Source organism: Moschus berezovskii, chromosome 5 (assembly GCF_049115385.1).
Source record: "Moschus berezovskii isolate FMDL1 chromosome 5, NW_MosBer_1.0, whole genome shotgun sequence".
NCBI lineage: Eukaryota > Metazoa > Chordata > Mammalia > Artiodactyla > Moschidae > Moschus > Moschus berezovskii.
This window is the reverse complement of record NC_142464.1, coordinates 121,368,853-121,391,892: the sequence shown is the minus strand read 5'-3', so window position 1 is coordinate 121,391,892 and position 23,040 is coordinate 121,368,853. Positions and strand designations below refer to the sequence as shown.

The window sequence follows — 23,040 nt, the reverse complement described above, 5'->3', positions numbered from 1 at the left end:
GAGAACAGTCCGCATGCGTGTGATGTTTGCCCCTGCACAAAATCCTTTCTGCACAAACCCAGGTGGCAATGCCGGTGTCTTTCATAGGGAGGTTTACATGGAGGAATGCCACAAGCCGCACACAGTCTTTTCTTTTTCTTTAAATAAATTATCTTTAATGGGGAGGGAGGTGGGAGGGGGGTTCAAGATGGGGAACACATGTACACCCAGGGCAGATTCATGTCAATGTATGGCAAAACCAATACAATAATGTAATTAGCCTCCAATTAAAATAAATAAATTTTTTAAAAAAATGTAGTCTCCTTAACCTGGTTGTAATGTTGTGGTTTCTGTTTGTAAAGTCGGGCTCTTAAAAGAGCAAAGTGGAAGAAAGAGAAAAAAGGCTGAGTACATTTTACATTATGTGCAAACCCTTTTCTTAAAAACTTTCACAGTATTCCAAAATACGTTTATTAAATCTCCCCAAATATGTCCCCCAGAATTAATTTTCATTCGCTTTGCATTAACTCGTTTATTGAATTGGAATTCGGTCCCCATTTGAGGCAGTTAATTTGAAGAGTGACCGCACGCCCGCCCACACTCCTTCCAGAACACCCACACACGTATGCCGAGTCCCAAGCCACCGGTGACTGGATTTCTCTGCCTTTTTCCCTTTCTCAGCTCCTCTCTGGGCTATTTTCTGCTCTTGCCTGCTAAATAAAAGATCTGTCTCTTTGCAGGACAGCGACAACCTCTGGTGGGATGCGTTTGCCACTGAGTTTTTTGAAGATGATGCCACATTAACCCTTTCATTTTGTTTGGAAGATGGACCAAAGCGATACAGTAAGAAAGCAGTTTATTTTCTCTCTCTTTTTTTTTTTTTTTTTTTGCGCCTGAAAGAAAACCACAGGGGTCTTCAGAGAATAGAACGGTGCTGACAGGCTGACAGTGTTCCCTGCCCTCCTGCCTCTGATCAAGGCATTGTCACCGGGCGGCAGCCTGACTCAGAGGTGACGAGCTGTTTCCTTTGCAGTTTACGATGTCTAGGCATTTGCCTGTTTTGAGAGAGAGAGGCAGTTGTGAACCAAGTTCCCCAATGATAGGTGGGAGCTGAATTGTGGACAGCCGTCACCCCTCACTTCCCTGCAAACCTTCTTTATCCTTGACAACTCTTACTTCACACGCACCATTTTGCTTCTGAAGTTTCCTTAAAAAAAAAAAATGTCTTATAGTCACGGTATCAGCCACATCCTTCTAACCCCTCTTATCAATTATCTCAAGTATTTATTTGACAAGTGTTAGGTTTTCTTGCGGGCGGGGGAGGCCACAGCTGCTTGGAACACACACTTTGGGATTCCTGTTGACAGAATTTATAGTTCCTTGTCTTTCCGGCAAGTGATAACTCTGTAAAGAACCACAAATTACAGCCCATGGCACCTTGGGTAACAGCTGATCCGTCCTGATTAGGTTCAGCCAACTTGTCAGAGATGAGATTTGCTAGTTATGCTGGAAGACCGAGAGGCATAGATACATCAGCACAGAAGCAATTAATGTCCGGTTAGATCAGTGAGAGATGCATTTTCAGGAATCAGTGTTGCGCGGTAGGAAAGGATCTGTCTGTCAGGGTAAAACATCCCAAATGTCACAAACACGGAGCTGATAATGGGACAGTCACAGTATGTACGAACGGGTCGGTTCAGAGCATTGGGTAATTGATAAGTAATAGCAGTCTTGATAAACACCATGAAAAGATCTGACGGCTTCTAAATGCATTGCAAAGCAATTAGCGTACAATAAGTGTATATTTTTTCCTTAATGTTACAGGGCTTCAGATAACTTGGTATTTGGATCTATTGCAAGATGAGTTGATTAATTATGCCAATACATGCATGGTGATTTTGCAAAAGTGGCAAACTGGTGGGGAAGCAGGACAGCTTGCTTGACGGAAGTTCAGAGCCAGGATCGTCTCTTTAGATGTGTATATTGCAGGCTTTTAGAGGTGGGGGGCATGTTCAGTACATGTTTTGTATGAGAGGGGCAGTTACTGTGCCAGACAAGGGGCTGTTCCGGAATGTCTACATTCGACATAAGGATGCCTGTTGCAAGTGCCAGCAAACCCACTTCACCGGTGTCCTAAGGAGTTCGCTGGCTTTTCTGTGCGTGGGTTCTCCCAACCTCCTCACACCCCAGAGAGTGGGAGAGTCAAAGCTACTATCTCAGAATTCCCTGGGAGATGAATGAACTCAGCAATCCAGCAGTTACTCTCTCCCCAAAAGCCTGCCTGATCAATGATGAATAATTGCCCACCGAGCAGTCATCCATCCTCCGAGCCTTATTTTTTTTCTGAGGCATGAGCTCAGATAACTTCAAGTTATCATTGTTTCATGTTCCTGTGCTTATTTGTGTGTGTGTGAATCCATCAGGGTCTGCTCAGGGAACTGGAATTACTAATAAAACAGATTCTCAATCTTCCATCTGTCCACCCCTGACCCCAGCATCATTTGAGGGGGTGAGGCATGATCAGGGCTCGTTGAAGATCTTACATTCATGTACAGGAGTGCCTGCCTGACAACGAGCCATTGTTGCCCAGGCTTCTTTGTTTCTCTGAGCCAAAATATTTCCCGAGCGGCAGAGAGAAACAAAGATGATTGACAGGCTGGAGCCGAGTCTCATCAGCTGCTTTGCTGACAGTCGGGTGATGTGCGCACGCTGCTGATGTGCGGGCTAGTGGCAGCTGATTGACAGCTGAGGACCGGGAGATAGGGAAGATGAAGGATGCTTGGAACGACTGACCTGCGCTGTTTATGCAGCGCTCCGAGCATCTCGCGGCCACCTTAACCCGTTGGCGTTCCAGGCAGACTGTGCCAGCTGGGCAGGGAAAACGCATGCTGGCCCTGTGCTGGGGGCTGCAGCCTTTTCCTGACACCTTGCAAGGAGCTGAGAGCTGTGTATTTCTGAGGGAGAAAGTAGGACTTGGCTATTACATTTATATATGTAAGATATTTCTGCAAATTACTTTCATTCTAAGTACCAAGGAATATTCCAGGTGAGGTTTACTTAACCCTTACTAGAAAAAAAGCTTTTCCTTCTCCCTCCCTATCTCTGGGTTTTCAGAGGGTCTCTCAGCTCTAATAGATCCTATTTCTAAGCTACCGTAAATCCCGTAATATGTGTTTACTTGTTTATTTGTTGCCTGTCATCCTGTATTAGAATATTATCTCTCTGTGCACTGGGGCTTTGTTTTATTTATTGCTGAATTCTCAAGTTAATACAGAAACTGGCACAAGACAGGTGCCCAATAAATACTCATTGAATGACTCAATGAATGGACATTTTGGGGGAAAATTTTATACCACCAAACAGAATGCTGGCAAAACTATTCCCTTACCAAGGTCTTTGCCCTTCTTTAAATGGGGAGAGCTCAATCCAAAGTGCTCTGTTGGGTTTTCAAATAATTTTTAGGGTGTGGTTGGATCTATTTTAAGTTGTACGGTTGGGAGGGGGATGAGATGGTTGGGTGGCATCACTGACTGTATGGATATGAGTTTGAGCAAGCTCTGGGAGTTGGTGATGGACAGCCTGGCATGCTGCAGTCCATGGGGTCTCAAAATCAGACACGATTGAGCAACCAAACTGAACTACACTGGGAGGGGGAAACCTAATCATATAATAATTCAGGAAATAATTATATTTGGGAAAATACACTACTCTTCCATTTATTATTTATTTTTTGGCTGCTTGGCATCCAGGATCTTAGTTCTCCGACCAGGGATCAAACCTCTGTCTCCTGCATTGGAACTGAGAAGTCCTAACCACTTGCCTGCCGGCCAAGTCCCATTGCTCTGCCTTTTAGAAAGCCTTGGTTGCTCTGTCCACTCGGGTGCCTACTCTCCTGATGGGAATGGGCTCCCTCCCCAGGTCAGGTATGATCGAGACTGCCGATAGAGACTGCTGCTGTCTTCCTAGAAGCCTGGGGTGTAGTTGATGAGGAGAGGACTCAGAGGCACAGAGTTACTGGAAACTGTCTGCCACCGGGCGGAGCGGTACCTGAGGTTATGTGCCTGCCACTGCCTCGTGAGCCATCCTGAAGATGTTTTCCCAGCAGCTGGAGAAACCCACAGCCCAGGGAGGTGGTTTCTCTTTGGGTGAGGTGGACTCTCGAATGGGGAAGAGGTCCAGGCGGAAGAGAGTCCCTCTTGGTCAGCAAGTCTGTGGTTAAAGGCCTGGAGAGCTGAAGAGTGTGTTTTTTGGAAGCAGACCCTTCCTCGGCCCCCAGAGCCCCAGCTGGTGAGCCGTGAGGCCTCAGGCTGACTGCCTCCAAAGTCAGAGTCAGGGCACCCCACCCCGCCCCCATCCTGCCCTTTCATCTTTCACCACAAAGGGGGAAGAAATGTGTGTCAACTCACACATTCCTGAAAATGCCAGTCGCAATCAATAATGTGTCTCATTTGATGGAGAAGACAAGTGAGAAGAGGAAGGGGATGGCAGAGCCCTCTGCACGCTCGCTTTGCAGTTTTAGGGTGGCGTGTGATTTTCTCCTCCATCTTGTACGGAAGTGACCGTTCTTAGGTCGCCTGCTCACTGTCAGTACCAAGCGAGGGTTGGTTTTCCTCTGCACCTTTTCTGGGCACGAAGCAGAACTGTGGGCACAGTCACCAGCTCCTGGTGACCAGCATAGACACTTTTGGTAAAGACACTGGTTAACCCCCTAAAGAGACCTAAGCTAACGTCCAGGGTCACGATGGCTGTATTCTTGATCTGTAGGAAATACATGATTCCCAGTTCATTCAGGAAAGGGTTCTCTGCTGGGAGGGATGCCTGGAGAAAGTTCTCCTGTGTTCCATGGAGACAGTGGAGAGGATGGGAGCCAGTGGGTATATTCAATAATAGAAATCACACGAGGGTTCAATGTGAACATTCTTGGGTCTTAATTTATGCTTTGATTATTAAACAGAACCTCTATTTCCTCATCTGTAAAACGGACTCAATACCACCATCACTGGCTTGTGGTGAAAATTAAAGCAGATAAGATGATCAAAGGCCCTTGGAGCATTTGAACTATGTGGCAGTCAGCACTATTATTTTTTTTAAATATTTATTTATTTATTTAGGGCTTCTTTTGTGGCTCAAAGGGTAAAAAGTCTGCCTGCAGTGCAGGAGACCTGGGTTCCATCCCTGGGTTGGGAAGAACCCCTAGAGAAGAAATTGCTTACCGCACGCAAGTATTCTTGCCTGGAGCATTCCATGGACAGAGGAGCCTGGTGGGCTACAGTCCTTGGGATCGCAAAGAGTCAGACACGACTGAGCCACTAACACTTTCACTTTTCTTTTATTCATTTCTTTGGATGCTTCAGGTCTTAATTGCGGCATGCGGAACCTTTCATTGTGGAGTGCGGGCTTCTCTAGATGTGGCGCGCGGGCTTCTCTAGATGGCGTGTGAGCTCCAGCGTGAGGGCTCTGTAGTTGCAGTCTGGGGCTTAGTTGCCCCGTGACATGTGGGGTCTTAGTTCCCAGACCAGGGATCAAACTCACGTCCCCTGCATCGGAAGGCGGATTCCTAACCACTGGACTGCCAGGGAAGTCTCCACTATTATTACTGATAACAGTGCACAGCTTGGGCGTCACTGCAGTTTCTGTGCATTGGAGAGGCTTGCCGTGGACAAGTCCTTATCAGGTACCTAGGGCTTGCTGGGCAGCAGGGAGCCCACAGACAGCTTTGCTGGGCTGGGCAATTCCTGCTGAAACACAGCATTGAACTGATCACCTCCTCCCAGGCTTTCCACTGCAGAAAACCCACAGTCATCGCTGGTGAGTGAAGTGGGAGAGGACGCGAAGAGTGACTGAGTGTGTGTGGGCTCTGGGCTTTGGGGGCTGAAGACTCCAAACTCTACACTATATCCAGGTTGGCCTTACTCTGGAAATTTGGTGGGGAGGGCCGATACAAATACTAAAAAGCCATCTTATTTGGGGGCACTTCTCATTGGCCCCCATTTTTTAAAAAATTTTATCCCCCTCATTATTAGTAGGCAGAGGTGTGTGGCTCAGGCAGGAGTTCTGGGTCTGATACCTGGGTTCAGAACCACCTTTGTCTTTTACTTGATTGCTGTCAATACTTGATCCTAGCTTCAACTCATTTGGACAGAGATCATGCCTGTGTGCTCTGTCATGTCCGACTCTTTGGGACCCCTTGGACTGTAGCCTGCCAGGCATCCCTGTCCATGGAATTTTCCAGGCAAGAATACTGAAGTGGGTTGTCATTTCCTTTTCCAGGGGAATCTTCCCAATACAGGGATCAAACCCATGTCCCCAGCGTCTCCTGCATTGGCAGGCAGATTCTTTACCACTGGGCCACCCTGTCTTTTACTACCTGTGTGATTTGGTCCATGTCACTTTTGAAGCATCAGCGGCCTCCTTTGCAAAGTGAGGGTTTGACGAGGTGACGTATGTAAATTTCTTAGCAGAGTTTCCAGCACACAGAACACAGCTCCATAAGCAGATGTTGTTTTTCAATTGGATTCCAATGAGCGTACCTCGGCCTCTAGATTGAGACTGAGGGCAACTCAGATAACACAGTCGTCACTAAACCTTTAAATATTGTTTGTAATTTGAAGGTGACCGGTCCCAGTAATTTGCCGACTTACAACTCATATTATGCTGAGTCCCACGTTCCTTCCAGAGTAAAGGTTTCTAGCAGGACCGCACACCTTTATAGTCACATGAGCCAAGGACTACTTTTGTTTCCTTTGTGGCTTCTGGGGGCTCATTTATTTCACCGTCCAAAAGCAGAAAGTTGTTTGGGGACACTCCCTCACTCTCCATGCTGTCTGCCTTAGTCATCAGGTCCCACTAGATGTCTGCAGACCTGCACGTCGGCCCCTCTGTGGAGCAGCTTCTACGCATCTTACCTCTCCTTTACATTTTTTCCCTGTTTCCCGTTCATTCTGAAAATTCTGATGGCGCTGAAATATTGATGCAGTTCTTCAGTTTTGCCTTGTAATGTGTGCTTTTATGTGAGGTGTATTTGGATGTGTGCCCTTAAGGTAGAGAATTTCTATAAGGCCCGAGTAGCTTGCCTATCTCTGGTTGCTTTTTTTTTTTCCTGGTTGATATTGGTTCACCTTGTCCAGCTGTGTTTTTATTGTGCTTGCTATATCAGAATTCTGCAAACATTTTCCCTCACTTTCTTTTTCTCCCTGCAATATCACCTTACATGATTAAAAATATATTTCTGGGAAAATGACTCCTTGAATTAGCATTTTGACACGACACTTAATAACTATTAGGATATGAACATGGGTATGGTTTTTAGTAGGACACCTATATATTTTCTTTCTTGGTTTTAATTCTTCAACTAAAGAATATTTTATTAAAAAAAATTTTTTTACGACGTTGTGTTGGCTTCTGCCGTACAACAGTGTGAATCAGCCATAATTATACACACATCGCCTCCCTCCCCTCTCCCCATCCCACCCCTCCAGGTCACCAGAAGTTGCAAGCTCGGGCTCCCTGTGCTGCACAGCAGCTTCTCACTAGCTATCTGTCTTGCACCTGAGAGTGTACTTTCTCCATTCGTCCCACCCTCTCCCTCCTGTGCTGTGTCCACACGTCCATTCTCTACATCTGTGTCTCCATTCCTTCCCTGCAAATAGGTTCATCAATACCATTTTTCTAGATTCTCTATAGTCCATCTCATCCTCTGTCATCCCCTTCTCCTCCTACCTTCAATCTTCCCCAGCATCAGGGTCTTTTCCAGTGAGTCGACTCTTTGCATCAGGTGGCCAAACTACTGGAGTTTCAGCTTCAGCATCAGTCCTTCCAATGAATATTCAGGGTTGATTTCCTTTAGGACTGACTAATTTGATCTCCTGGCTGTCCAAAGAACTCTTAAGAGTCTTCTCCAGCACCACAATTTGAAAGCATCAATTCTTCGGTGCTCAGCCTTCTTTATGGTCCAACTCACACATCCATACGTGACTACCGGAAACACCATAGCTTTGACTATATGGACCTTTGTCAGCAAAGTGACATCTCTGCTTTTTAATACACTGTCTAGGTTTGTCATACTTTTCTTCCAAGGAGCAAGCATCTTTTAATTTCGTGGCTGAATTCACCATCTGCAGTGATTTTGGAGCCCAAGAAAATAAAATTTGTCACAGGATTGTGTAGCTAACATTTAGAGACCTGTAGCTTCCTCGAGAGGCACGTGCCAGTTAGTCCAGGGGTTCTTCCTCTGTGAAGTAATTTTGTTCTTCTGAAAATTCTTCATTCCTTTTCTTTCTTTCTTTCTTTTTTTTTCCATTTAAGGAGGTAGAGTTCAAAATCCCTGACTCTGGGTCCTTTTGAGCCTCTGCAGAGCTGTATGAAATTAGGTGTGTGAGGTAGTGAACCTCAGTTTCTTTATACATAACATCAAGGTGATTAGAATGCCAACATCATAAGATACTTGTGAAGACTGAAAGTGAGGTGAAAGTGCAAGTCGCTCAGTCGTGTCCAACTCTTTGCAACCCCATAGACGATACAGTCCATGGACTTCTCCAGGCCAGAATACTGGAGTGGGTGGCCCAGGGGACCTTCCCAACCCAGGGATAGAACTATGTCTCCTGCATTGCAGGCGGATTCTTTACCAGCTGAGCTATAAGGGAAGCCTTGAGAGACCCTTGTACCGCAAGGAGATCCAACCAGTCCATTCTAAGGGAGATCGATCCTGAGTGTTCATTGGAAGGACTGATGCTAAAGCTGAAACTGCAATACTTTGGCCACCTCATGCGATGAGTTGACTCAGAAAAGACTCTGATGCTGGGAAAGGTTGGGGGCGGGAGGAGAAGGGGACAACCGAGAATGAGATGGCTGGATGGCATCACCGACTCTGTGGACATGAGTTTGAGTGAACTCCGGGAGTTGGTGATGGACAGGGAGGCCTGGCGTGCTGTGATTCATGGGGTCGCGGAGAGTCGGACACGACTGAGCGACTGAACTGAACTGAACTGAACTGAAGAATACTGGAGAGGGTAGCCTATCCCTTCTCCAGAGGATCTTCCCAACCCAGGAATTGGACCAAGGCCTCCTGCATTGCAGGCAGATTGTTCACCAACTGAGCTATCAGGGATTAAATAACATTAAGGAACACGTATCTTAATCTTCAATCACTTCTCCCTGGTGATCTCCCTGGTGATGGACGGGGGCCCTGGCATGCTGCAGTTCAGGGGCTCGAAAAGAGTCAGACACGACTGAGCGATTGAACTGAACTGAACTGAACACGTACCTTAGCTTAGTGCTGTCCTTGAAAAACACACAGCAAATGTTTATTGCTTGGATAAATGAACAGATGGATGAATAAGAGAATGAGCTGAACCTATGATATGCCAGTCACTCGGCATTACTACTACTTCCCTGGCAGCTCAGCTGGTAAAGAATCCGCCTGCAATGCAGGAGACCCCAGCTCAATTCCAGGGTTGGGAAGATTCCCTGGAGAAGAGGATGGCTACCCACTTGAGTATTCTGGCCTGGAGAATTCCATGGACTGTATAGTCCATGGGATCGCAAAAAGTTGGACATGACTGAGCGACTTTCACTTTCACTTTGGTGTTACTATAAAGGATAGTTCCCTTTATTCTTTTCATCATTTAACACACAGTAGGAAAACCTCTGATTCTGGGCCAAGCTTGATCAGATTTGTCTGCCTTCTATAGGGAAACTTTGAGAATTTAATGACCAACTGGGAGAAAAGTTGATATTAATGGAAGATGGTGACTTAAATAAACAAGTGCCAAACTGTTACAATGGTGACACTCATCCAGCAGAAGGTGAAGTTTCCACCCCTTATTTTGCTTGGAGACCAAAGAGTGCCATCCTCTGCTTCAGGAACCTTTGGGTTCTATATCTTGTTTGCTGAGGACCAGATGAGAGGAAGGGAACTGTGATTGCATTCAGAGTTTAATCCGAGAGGAAGCAATGCACTTCTTCAGAGTGGTCCCTGATGGTCAGTTACTGGATGACTGTGGCACTTCCGTTACATGATGACATCATTGTCTTTGCCTCAGTCAACTCAGGAAAATGCTGTTCTCTGATGGAGCTGCCCTGTAGGGTTTCTGGAAAGGTCTGGTATTTGAGATTGTGATTCTAGTGAGTTTCCTTTTCAGTAGAAGTCTTTATTGGGCTGGCAAGATTTGGAGGAAATTCAGTTCATGTCCTTAAGCAGGCATTCATTTAAGTTCATTTTTCTCTTCCCTCGTTCATTCACCCCTGCTTTCAGAATGCACTGAATTCTTGCTTTTCGCCAGGCGTTGTCATCACGGGGTAGACAGTCTTGAAAGGAAGGCAGTTCATCACCATTTTTTTCATTGACTTTTAATTTTATGAAAAACTCTTACCTTAAATTAACACAATCAGCTAAGTAGCACAAAGAGAAAATATTCTCGTAATGTTAATGCAAAATCTAGGATTAGTTATATATTTTTTAAAAAAAGACCTGAGAGAAAGCCTACAACTGATGAAGGAACAAACAGACTTCTGAAGGGAAAGATGAGCCTGAATCTTTTCTCATCTGTGGTTTCAAATTGATGATATCAACAAATGCAAATTGGTCATAGCAATAGACTCAGCATGTCTCCCATTCACTCATCTGCTAATAAATACCACACTGATGATCAAATGACATAATGGACAGAAAACTGTGTTAAATAAAGTGCTATTTAAGTTGAAAGCATAATTGTCATCACGTTTATAATTGACCTTTTGGGTTTTGACTGTATTTTCCCTTTATAAGTCAAGCTGTTAGGAAATCTGGGAGGATTGTTGGATCTTCTCTCATGGGGATAAAATTCATTGTCAATATTACACAAGCTTAAGCAAGTCAGACCTATAACTATTCTCCAGAGCTTGGCTGAGAGGTCTAAATGAGGTTCTAGCCAAGAAATGGACAAGGATGTCTCGCTTTTGAGACTGTGTGACTATGATGTCTATGGAGCACTGGTATGTACGTTTCTTGACTCTTGGTTTCATGGGTATATGCCTACTCTCACTTGTTTCCCTATGGTTCTCAAACCAATATGGCACTGCCTCACAGAGGGTAATGGATGAATGTACCCAACATTGCACTATCACATGGTAGGTGATGCTACTGGCATTTATTGTCAGGGGGCTGGAGAAGACAAATGTTCTACTCAATAAAAAAACTATTAAGAAGCATCTTACCTGACCCTCTTCACATCCAATTTTCTCCTCACCTTGAAGGTAGTGTCACTAGATAAAATCTAAGTATACAAATGCAATACATGGGACATAATTAATACTACAAAATCACTTGTTGTTTATCTAACAATCTGAGTTAACTTGATGCCCCGTGTCTTTCTTAAAGCTGGCAGCCCTACCAAAGGACCCCAGTTCATGCTCAAATATGAAATCTAGACAATTCCAAAGCAGTTCCAATGGAGTGTGGACACTATACATTATATGGGAAACTCTCTAAGAGTGTTACTTGGCCCTGTTATGCATAAGAGTCTTGCCTGCATAGGATTCTGCTTACATTCAGCATCTGTTCTCATGAGTCTTACCTAAAGAATAAAACACCTCAGCAGCGGGGGCATGGGGTGGGGTGGTGGTAGTGGGGGCAATAGGCTAAAGCCTGCCTGATTTTGAATCCAAAGTCCATATTGCAGACCCTCCACAGTTGAGGGCAGGTGCTGAACACACAGGAGGGAATACTATCACCTGCCTGAAAGGAGCGTACAGTTTAACAAGGGAGATGGAGACAAGCAATTAGCTCCAGTGCAGTAATATCCCCACGGTGGAAGCGTAAAGCTAACAAAGCACTTGGGGCATAAAGATCAATTGCTTTTTTTTTTTTTTTTTTCTTTTCTTTAATGCTTTGGGCCATAGGTTAGTGGAGTATTTCAGTCCACAGTCTGCCAACCTTCCTGGTAAGTCTGATTGTGTCATCAAATTTCATAGAATAAGTAGTCCTCAGCAACTGCACTTAAATCTCCTTATTGAATGGATCTTACTGGACACAATTGCCGTTGAGATGCCTATTTATTTATTTAACCTTTCTCAAGGACTTTCCACGTGTCATCTGCCTGTGCCCTTGTGATAAGAAGGTGGATGAGCAAAAGTTCTTGTCTGGGAGGAGCTGAAAGTCTAGTGAGCTGTTGCTTCTAGGACTTGACCATCAGCGGATCTTAGCTAGATTTTTTTCTTTTTGTGACCCTATGCCTCTGTTTATTAACCTGTTCTTTTTAAAAAAGTAATGAATTAATTTATGGCTGCACTGGGTCTTCATCGTCGCATGAGGGCATTTCTCCAGCTGTGGCACGTGGGCTCAGTTGCTCCATCGCGTGTGGGATCTTCCCAGACCAGGGGTTGGACCAGTGTGCTCTGCATTGCAAGGCAGATTCTTAACCTCTGCACCACCAGGGAAGCCCTATAAACCTGTCCTTATTAATGCTCACCATCACATTTTTAGATTCTACATCTAAATGAAGCATTGATACTATCTTCAACGTAAAACATTTTGAAAGCCCAATGTTAAGCTGGAACGTAGGCAGTATTTCCTTGGTACAATACTGGTTTGTGAAGCTCTTATCTAGGGACACGACCAGACTTTAAGCACCACCCCCTCACAAACCAGTGTATAGTTTCATCTTCACTATTGTGTTATGTCTGCAGGTTGTGAGGGCACCTTGTTTATGCAAACAGGATAAAATAAAGCATTTGTTGAAGTCAGGTTAAATTAGCATTCTTCTACAACTGTATTAAACAATGTTCATGTGTATTTTATTAAGAATATAGAGGTTCCATGACAAAATCACCCATTGGGGTGTGTTTCATTACTTACTGTTTAATCAAGGTGGTTGTTTTGGAATATTTAAATTCAGGAGCTTACAGAACTTAGTGCCTACTTGTAGTTTGCTTTTATTATTCATTCCAAGAGAATTCACTTTGCGTAACCATTATAATGTGCTTATTTGTTTTTATGAAGCTGGTCCTTTCCCAGCTGGCGCTGTCTTTAATGTGTTCTTTGATAAGAACTTCCCTGATGCAGCATTATCTCTGGGTTTTCAATAAGTTAGAAGGACTTGAAATTGACAGCAATCAACTTTAATGATCATTCTGAAGATATGTAGAAGGAGGAAGAAGGTCGCCTGGGAGCCTAGTGATAAAGCCACTCCCTTTTCATGAGACAGAGTCCCCATATTATACACAGCAATCAGAGCATTACATTACTTTTTAAAGACTTTTCTAAAAATATATGTGTCTTACTTAATCCTGCCTTTGAATAATCTGATTTGGAATTTGATTGTCTTTTTTTTTTTTTAACTTTGAAAAACACATCATTTTCTATGTGAGAATGGGTTACTTATACTGAGGACAATGGAAAGACAGAAGTTCTAAAATCAAATTATGAGGAAGCTTAGTCAGTAATGCTTGAGAGGATATTGCCTCACAGACATACTTGCTATCTCCATGTTGCTCTCATATTCCAGATAAAAATCAACCACTTAAGATGTTTCTCAATAAAAGGCTATTTGTGTGTTGTTTCAGAATTAATGCAAACTTTGAATATATTCCGAAGACTGAAGTTAGTTACCTGAGAGATGTATTTGCCCAAGGAACGCTTCCCTTGGAAATGTTTGTCACATCATACGTGTGAAGGAGTGCTAGCATTTGATAAAGTCAGTAGCACTTATTCAATTTTCAACTGAGGCATTTAGGGCACTTCAACTTTCAAGCTTTAAAACAATAATAATTATCAACTTTTTCCAGGTTGCCTGCATGTTAGTGGTAATTGCTCAGTTGTGTCCGACTCTTTGCAACCTCATGGTCTGTAACCCACCAGGCTCCTCTGTCCTGGAATTCTCCAGGCAAGAATACTGGAGTGGGTAGCCATTCCCTTCTCCAGGGGAACTTCCCGACCTAACTAAATGTTCCCACGCTTATTTGCTTCTTTTCAAAAGGACCGTAAGAGAAATGATATATGGTGTTTGACTTATTATGTAAATAAACTGCTAATTACATCTTTAATAGTTCCCCGCACTTCTAGACACTGTTCCTGAATGTATTTCCTCTAAAATGCTTTAGTACATAGCGCTCTATTATTTTTTTTAACGATGGGCCCAAAATCAGTAATTATGAGCGTTATTATTCAGGTTCACAGCAGTGCGGCTGCTATTCTTCACTTGATAATTACCTTGTTAAACTAATGTCAGACCAGCGCCATACCTTAGTTAAGAAAATGGCCCACCAGCTCCTTGCAAGCAGGCCCAGCTGTGAAAATATTAAAAGATCTATTAAATCCAGACTCCTCTTCAGCATTGCCTCATTGACATTAGTTACGGAAGTTCTGAGAAGTCACTTATTTCTCAGTAGATGTTCGCAATTTGTTTCCTGAGGTCCCATTGCATCTGTTGACGGCTGATGCTTCCAACAGTATTTTCTCTATTCTCAGCTCTGGGCTTTGTTGCCAACCGTGTGTGTGTGTGTGTGTGCACGTGTCAATTCTTTGTGACCCCATGGACTATAACTTGGTTCCTCTGTCCATGGGATTTCCCAGGCAAGAATACTGGAGCAGGTTGCCATTTCCTACGCCAAGGGTCTTCCTGACCCAGGGATGCAACCCACGTCTCTTGCATCCCCTACATTGGCAGGAGAATGTGTTACACACACTGTGCCACCTGAGAAGTCCAACTGGGAACTGTTTAATTGGCACCATCCCCACTCAGAGCCTCTAGGGAGCAAAGAGAAGACCCATCCCCAGGGAAAGGAGAAATGTGTATGAGACCATTTCTCTTCCTACTTTCCCTGGTTTTGCATTCCAGTTTTATTTATTACTTCTTTCCCTTTGGAGAGGGGAGAAAAAAAATCAAGATCTTCCAATATTAGCTGTGGTTTTGCCTAAGAAAGAAGACAGTGACCAGTTCCAATTTTTAGGCCAAAGTAATTCTAGCTCTGTTCTTCTAATTTGCTAAAAAAGAAAGAGAGAGAGAGATACTTCATGGATTCTTGCCTTGATGTTTTTCAAATATGGCCAACAGTAACCTCCTGGATTGGTGGATGAGTTCAAATGACAAGTGTTCTGATTATGGTTTGCAGCTTATAAATGCCTTTCATAAATCAGGAGCATCTGAAAGCTCATGGAGGGAAAAGACTGGACCATGGTCTCCTCTGCACCCTCAGGGCCTGTGCCTGTAAGGGAGGAAGAGGGGGACCATGGCTCATATTTGCTGAGTGGGGTTGGATGGCGGCACCTCATTCCATCCTTTCTGTGAGCCCGGAAGAAGGTATTACACTGATATGCTACTGATTGTACTGTAGACATGAACTCAGCTCACTTGCTATCAGTGTCCATATTGAAGTCCATTTTTCTTCCCATTTATCAGCACCTTTTTTAAACAGTAGAGAATTTTTAAATGCTACTGCTGTTGTTGTTCAATCCCTCGGTTTTGTCCAATTCTTTGTGACCCCATGGACCGCAGCGTGCCAGGCTTCCCTGTCCTTCACCATCTCCCAGAGTTCGCTCAAACTCATGTCCGTTGAGTTGGTGATGCCATCCAGTCATCTCATCCTCTGTCGTCCCCTTCTCCTCCTGCCTTCAATCTTTCCCAGCATCAGAGTCTTTTCCAGTGAGTCAATTCTTTGCATCAGGTGGTCAAAGTATTGGAGCTTCAGCTTCAGCATCAGTCCTTCCAGTGAGTATTCAGGGTTGATTTCCTTTAGTATTGGCAGGTTTGGTTTCCTTGTTGTCCAAGGGACTTTCAAGAGTCTTCTTCAACACCACAGTTTGAAAGCGTCAATTCTTTGGTGTTCAGGCTTTTTTTTGGTCCAACTGTCATTTCCGTACATGACTACTGGAAAAACCATAGCTTTGACTGTATGGACCTTTGTCGGCAAAATGATGTCTCTGCTTTTTAATACGATGTCTAGATTTATCCTAGCTTTTCTTCCAAGAGTGAAGCATCTTTTAATTTCATGGCTACAGTCACCATCTATAGTGATTTTAGAGCCCAAGAAAATTAAGTCTGTTAAATTTTACTTGTTTTGATTTAAAAACAAAAACAAAAAACTAACCTCTTGCTCTGAATTCTGGAGTCTTCTTCTCCTCTATCCTCATCACTCCTCCCAGAAACAGCACAGGTTAAGAAGAATTCTTTCTTCATGGGAACACATACCCTCAGCATAATTTTGCCCATCAGAGTTAAGTGCAGAGCACTTCAATCCTTCCAACGTTGCTGCCTCAAAGCTGACATTTATAAATTTTCTTTTTCAGCACAGTATGGGATCCTCCATATGTCTTCCATAATAACTATCTATGTTTTCAGGGAATCTAAAGATTTATTTCCTTCCAACTCCTTGTTGCTGGCATTTTCTCCAAGCCTCCAAAACTGCCAAGAGATGAACTTCAATTTAGAGGAACTGTTACATTTGTCATTGTGAATTTGCTAAACTTTGGATAAATTTGAAGATTTATGCTTATTCCCAAATGGGCCCTGAGAATATCTTTGAAGCTCAGAAAGTTCACACTTGACTTCCTTTCCGTTGTTCTCAGTAAACAGGTCCTTAAATCTGTGCAATCTCCCTGCCTGGGCACTGGGTTTGTGTCACTGTCTAAACCTGGACACGTTTGCACTGCCAGGAACTCAGATGTGACTCATTTTTAGGTGTCGGGGAGGAGTCTTCTCGGGGCCTTATGCTGTTGAAATCACGTTATGTCTGTATCTCTGGAGTGATCCAATTGGAGAAGTCACTCAGTAGCTCAGTCGTGTCCGACTCTTTGTGACCGCATGGACTGTAGCCTACCAGGTTCCTCAATCCATGGCATTTTCCAGGCAAGAGTACTAGAGTGAGCTGCCATTTCCTTCTCCTGGGAATCTTTCCAACCCAGGGATCAAACCTGGGTCTTCCGCATTGCAGGCAGACGCTTTACTGTCTGAGCCACAAGGGAAACCCCTACTGGAGTGGGTAGCCTTTCCCTTTCCAACCCAGGGATTGAACCTAGGTCTCCCGCATTGCAGATTCTTTACCAGCTGAGCCACAAGGGAAGCCTAAGAATACTGGAGTGGGTAGCCTATCCCTTCTCCAGCAGATCTTCTTGACCCAGGAATTGAGCCAGCGTCTCCTGCATTGCAGGTGGATTCTTTACCAATTGAGCTATCAGGGAAGCCCCAAATGGAGAAGGTCTTACATTAACTCCTCACTTTAATAGCACAGACCTGTGAGGCAGAGAGCCTCCAAATCATGACCTTATCCTGCAGCAACCCATAACCTTGGTTATTATACCCAATCTCTCTGAACCTCACTATTTTCATCTATAAAATGAGCATAAAGTATATCTGGCTATGGCAGGGTGGTATTTGTAAATAAAATACATGCAGTCCCTGATGCATGAGAAGTTACCAACAGTATCTGTTCAGTTCAGTCGCCCCGTCGTGTCTGACTCTTTGCAACCCCATGGACTGCAGCAGGCCAGGCCTCCCTGTCCATCATCAACTCCTGGAGCTTGCTCAAACTCAATGTCTATCGAGTCAGTGATGCCATCCAACCATCTCATCCTCTGTCATCCCCTTCTCCTCCTGCCTTCAATCTTTCCCAGCATTGGGGTCTTTTCCAATGAGTCAGTTCTTCACATCAGGTGGCCAAAGTATTGGAGCTTCAGCTTCAGCACTTCCAATGAATGCAAGTAGCTATTTTAATATTGACAGATAACCTACCAAGAAGTTGACTTGGCTTTGACTTATTCAAGACAATTGGCTATTTGGTGATAGAGCCAGGATCGAATTCACATGTCATGACTCTTTATAAAACACAAGATTCCATTTAGTGTCCAGCTAACAGTTCTTCACTCCTGTTTTTGTTGGACTGAGTCTAGAAGTAACATAGTTTATAGGGACCAGATATAATTTAATTTTGTTCTTTGGATCATCTTCAAAATAGTTCAGAGCTAAGTACAATATAAAATGTCCCTAAATTCTTGGAATTCAGTGGTGTGCCAAAAATTAGAAATCATCTATCGAACGGGTGTTTCAGTTTTCTGCTACAGCATATCAAATGACCACAAACTTAGCAGCTTAAAATAGAGCACATTTGCTGTTTCACATTTTCTGAGGGTCAGGAGTCCAGGCACTGGCTAACCGGATCCTCTGCCCAGGGTCTTATAGGGTTGAAACTGACGTCAGTTGGAACTGTGACCCCTTCTGGGACTCAGGACTATTGACTGAATTCAGTTCTTTTGTGGTTGTAGGACTGAAGTTCCCCCGTTCTTGCTGGCTGTTATTAGAGAGTATTTAGAGGTCCTAAATGTATCCCCTGCACAACATGGAGACTTGGTCTTTCAGACCATCAGGAGACTCTCTCCCTTCTGACATGAGGGATTCACCTGATTAGGCCAGGCCCACCAAAAAGAGTCTCTTTCTGGATAACTTAATCTGTTTAAGGACTTCATTAACCTCCGCACAATCCCTCTGTGATCTCTTGTATCATAATCATGGGGCGACGTCTCATCACTATCGTAGGTGCTACTCACACGCAGAGTGGGGCGGAGATAGTGAAGGGTGTGCCCGCCAGGGGGTGAGAATCTTGAGGGTCATCTTAGAAGTCTGCCTGCCAGGGAAATGGGACAAGCTCATAGCTGTGACACACCACTTTTTGGCAAATATCAAGCGAGTATTAAGCGCCAGGTGAAGCCCAAGAAGAGAAGTGATTTCCTGCTATGGGGCTTGAGAAGCATGACAGCCACAGCGGGCAGAGTTCTGGTGGACAGAGGTCAAGGCGGGCAAGGACAGTGAGGAAGGAAGGGTGAGGAGTCACATCCTGACGGATGCAAAGCAGGGGGTGGTGGTATTTAATGGCCAAGTCGTGTCCGACCCTTTAGCTACCTCACGGGTGGCAGCCCGCCAGGCTCCCCTTTCCACGGGATTTACAGACAAGAATACTGGAGTGGGTTGCTATTTCCTTCTGTAGCAGATCTTCCCACCCCCGGGAACAAACCTTTGTCTCCTGCTTGGCAGGTAGATTCTTTACCACTAAGGCACCTGGGAAGCTCAAATGAACTGGGACTTGGTTTTAGGGAGCTGCTCTGTGGCAATGGCAAGCCACTCCAGTACTCTTGCCTAGAAAATCCCATGGATGGAGGAGCCTGGTAGGCTGCAGTCCATGGGGTCGCTAAGGGTTGGACACGACTGAGCGACCTCACTTTCACTTTTCACTTTCACACATTGGAGAAGGAGGTGGCAGCCCACTCCACTGTTCTTGCCTGGAGAATCCCAGGGACAGGGGAGCCTGTGGGCTTCCGTCTACGGGGTCACACAGAGTCGGACACGACTGAAGTGACTTAGCAGCAGCAGCTGTGGTTTTTAAAAGACTATTAGGTTTTTGAGCAAATGAAAGAAAGAAAGTGAAATTGCTCAGTCACGTCCAACGCTTTTCGACCCCATGGACTATGTAGCCCACCAAGCTCCTCTGTCTGTGGAATTTTCCAGGCAAGAATACTAGAGTGGGTTTCCATTTCCTTCTCCAGGAGCTCTTCCTGACCCAGGGATTGAACCCAGGTCTCTCGCATTGCAGGCAGACGCTTTCCTATGCAAAATGTGATGAGAACTACCTGATTCCATTATTATCCTTTTCTGCTTTTTTTTTTTTAAGTCTTTATTGAATTTGTTACAATATTACTTCTGTCTTATGTTTTGACTTGTTGGCCATAATCCTTGTAGGATCTTAGTTCCCCAAAGGAATTGAACCTGAACTCCCTGCATTGGAAGGCAGAGTCTTAACCGCTGGACCACCAGGGAAGTCCCTATCCCTTGTTTCTTAATGCACCGGCTGGTCGAGAAGGGAAGATTCTGGCCACGTGTCCTTTGTCTGTAAGGTTCTGAATCCTCCTTCTGCTGGCCCTTCAGGACCTGGGAGAAGTGGTTTCTTCTACAAGTTCAATCCTGTAAGCTATAGGTGACACCAGCTGGAGCTAAAAGAACCCAAGGCTGTGACGTGTGGCGATCAGTGCATTTACTCATCACATGTTTGTTGACTAAGCATGTTACCATGTTCCTTGGTGCCCCTCCTTCTGCTTTGCTCTGGAGATGTGGTAAATGAGACCGCCTTGGCTCCTGCCCTCATGAGGTTTATAATCTAGACTCAAGAAAATTCTAGGTCATTTAGGCTTTAGATTCTCGAGGTATAGAGAGCTAAGAAGGAAACACTTATTATGAATTAATTTCAACTGTGGTAAGTGCTACTGGCAAAATATCTGGAGTGCTGTGAGCAATATCAGAGGCTGAAACCTATCTCTGCAGGAGTGACATCAAATTAAACCTCTCTGAACAAGTTAGAAAGGATGAATAAAATCTCTTGGGAGAAGAGACAAATTAAAGTGAACACAGAGTTGCATGTATCTCTCAGGCAAACAGCAGGTACATCATTTTCCCAACAAAGATCCGTATAGTCAAAGTTATGATTTTTCCAGTAGTCATGTACAGATGTGAGAGTTGGACCATCAAGAAGGCTGAGTGCCAAAGAATTGATGCTTTTGAGCTATAGTGTTGGAGAAGACTCTTGAGAGTCCCTTGGGCTGCAAGGAAATCAAACCAGTCCATCCTAAAGGAAATCATTCCTGAATAGTTATTGGAAGGACTGATGCTGAAGCTCAATCTCTATTGGCCACCTGATGTGTAGAGCCAACTCACTGGAAAAGACCCCAATGCTGGGAAAGATTAAAGGCGGGAAGAGAAGGGGATGACAGAAGATGAGATGGTGGGATGGCATCACCGACTCAATGGACAAGAGTTTGAACAAGTTCTGGGAGTTGGTGATGGACAGGGAAGTCTGGCGTGCTGCGGTCCATGGGGTGGCAAAGAGTCGGACACAACTGAGCGACTGAGCAGCAACATAATGGGTCAGCTTGGACGTGTTCCTTGTCTTTTCTGCCTGGGGTACCAGTGCTCTCCCCCCGGAGCCTGCCTCTCTCCCTAGTTCCCTCCAGTGGACCAATCACCCCCTTGTGTGGGTGCCGGGGCCATGTGGCCCTTTCCTCCATCACGTGGCCTTCATGGCTCACAGTCTTCTGTTACACAAGGTTCGGTAGAACCTCACTGCCGATGTCCTCAGATGGTGATTGTGGCTGCTTTATCTTTTCATCACTGTTACCCGCTGCCTCACCTGATGACACAGTTCGTGCAGAATAGTATTTGTTGGGCTTCCCTGGTAACTCGACAATAACGAATCCACCTGCAGTGCGGTAGACCTGGGTTTGATCCCTGGGTTGGGAAGATCCCCTGGAGAAGGGCATGGCAACCCTCTCTAGTATTCATGCCTGGAGAATCCGATGGACAGAGGAGCCCGGGGGGCTGAAGTCCATGGGGTCACAAAGAGTGGGACATGACTGAGTGACTAAGCACAGCACAGCATAGTATTTGTTGGGTGAATAAACCAGAACTGGTTGAATGAATAATTTAGAACTAGTGAAGACAGTAACACACTGATAAGCCACCAGACTTTAAAAGGAAGATCTTGAAAAAGAATAAAAGTCAGTTTTCCAAAGTGAAAAGTTCTGTCTCAGAGTAGAGGTGGAACTCACCTTCCCTGGAGGTGACAGAAGTCCCCTGGGCTTGTGTACATAAATCCGAACTGAAATAGAATTTGAAAAACTTGATTATGTCTACTATCAGTTATCAAAGTATGCTTTTGATCTTGATAACTTGAGAAATTTGATACTTTTTTGATACTTTTTTTGATATAAAAAGTTGATACTTTTTGTTTTTTAATTATGTGGCTTACTCCTTGGAAGGAAAGTTATGACCAACCTAGATAGCATATTAAAAAGCAGAGACATTACTTTGCCAACCAAGGTCCGTCTAGTCAAGGCTATGGTTTTTCCAGTGGTCAAGTATGGATGTGAGAGTTGGACTGTGAAGAAAGCTGATCACCGAAGAATTGATGCTTTTGAACTGTGGTGCTGGAGAAGACTCTTGAGAGTCCGTTGGACTGCAAGGAGATCCAACCAGTCCATTCTAGAGGAGATCAATCCTGGGTGTTCATTGGAAGGACTGATGCTGAAGCTGAAACTGCAATACTTTGGCCACCTCATGCGACGAGTTGACTCATTGGAAAAGACTCTGATGCTGGGAAGGATTGGAGGTGGGAGGAGAAGGGGAAGACAGAGAATGAGATGGCTGGATGGCATCACCGACTCGATGGACATGAGTTTGAGTGAACTCTGGGAGTTGGTGATGGACAGGTAGGCCTGGCGTGCTGTGATTCATGGGGTCACAAAGGGTCAGACACGACTGAGCGAATGAACTGAACTGAACTGAACTGAGCATGGCTTGTGGGATCCTAGTTCCTCAACCAGGTATTGAATTCAGCCCCACAGCAGCGAGAGTGCAGAGTCCTATCCACTGGACTTCCAGGGAATTCCCATGATGCATTTTTTAAAGGGTTGAATTTAGGTTTAGCCCTTTCTGATAGGGAGAGTCTTCCCTAGCTGGGCATTTCTCAGATGTGCTGTGCATTTTAGACTTGTTACAGAATGTTACATTTAGAATTAGAAAGATAAGATTTTTTTTTTAAGTACAAATACAGTACAGAGATAACATTAAAGAGATAATCCAAGTCATGATTAGGACTAAAATGTCTATCAAAGTATCAATGAAAATAGGCCTCTAGGACAGATGGACAGATGACGACATCTCTTTCTATGGAGGAAAAATGCCTGTTTGTGTACATCAGTAAATGTCCAGCAGGATATAGTTCTCCTAAGGCAGAGACAAGCCCAAGCAGGGGTTGTGCCTGAGAGGTCCCTGAGTGGTTTTAGACAAGCACAGCATTAGCATGAGACAAAAATCAGACTGATGCTGCAAGCTCGGGAGTCTGTCCCTAGCGTGCTGATTTGAGCAGCAGGAAGGGCAAAGGATACGAAGGACAATCAAAAGAACAGCTCACACTCTGGGAGCCCTGGTGGGACTGATCCGTGGGCAAAGAACAAAGGATGTGCAATGTATCTAAGCGACTGATAGCAGAGTACGCGTCGCTCGAGACGCCTCCAAGCCTCCAGGGCTCACGAGTGACCTGTTTAGGGCA

At 44.6% G+C, this 23,040-nt stretch overlaps 1 protein-coding gene across 7 annotated transcripts in view; it reads left to right on the top strand.

The window, feature by feature from the left end:
• LDB2 (LIM domain binding 2) overlaps nt 1–23,040 on the top strand; it is a 477,514-nt gene that overhangs the window by 172,388 nt on the left and 282,086 nt on the right. For all 7 annotated transcript variants that reach the window (XM_088836541.1, XM_088836539.1, XM_088836540.1 and 4 more), the window contains exon 2: nt 720–822. In XM_088836541.1, coding sequence (XP_088692667.1) covers nt 720–822 — 103 coding nt within the window. The remainder of the gene's footprint in view (nt 1–719; nt 823–23,040) is intronic.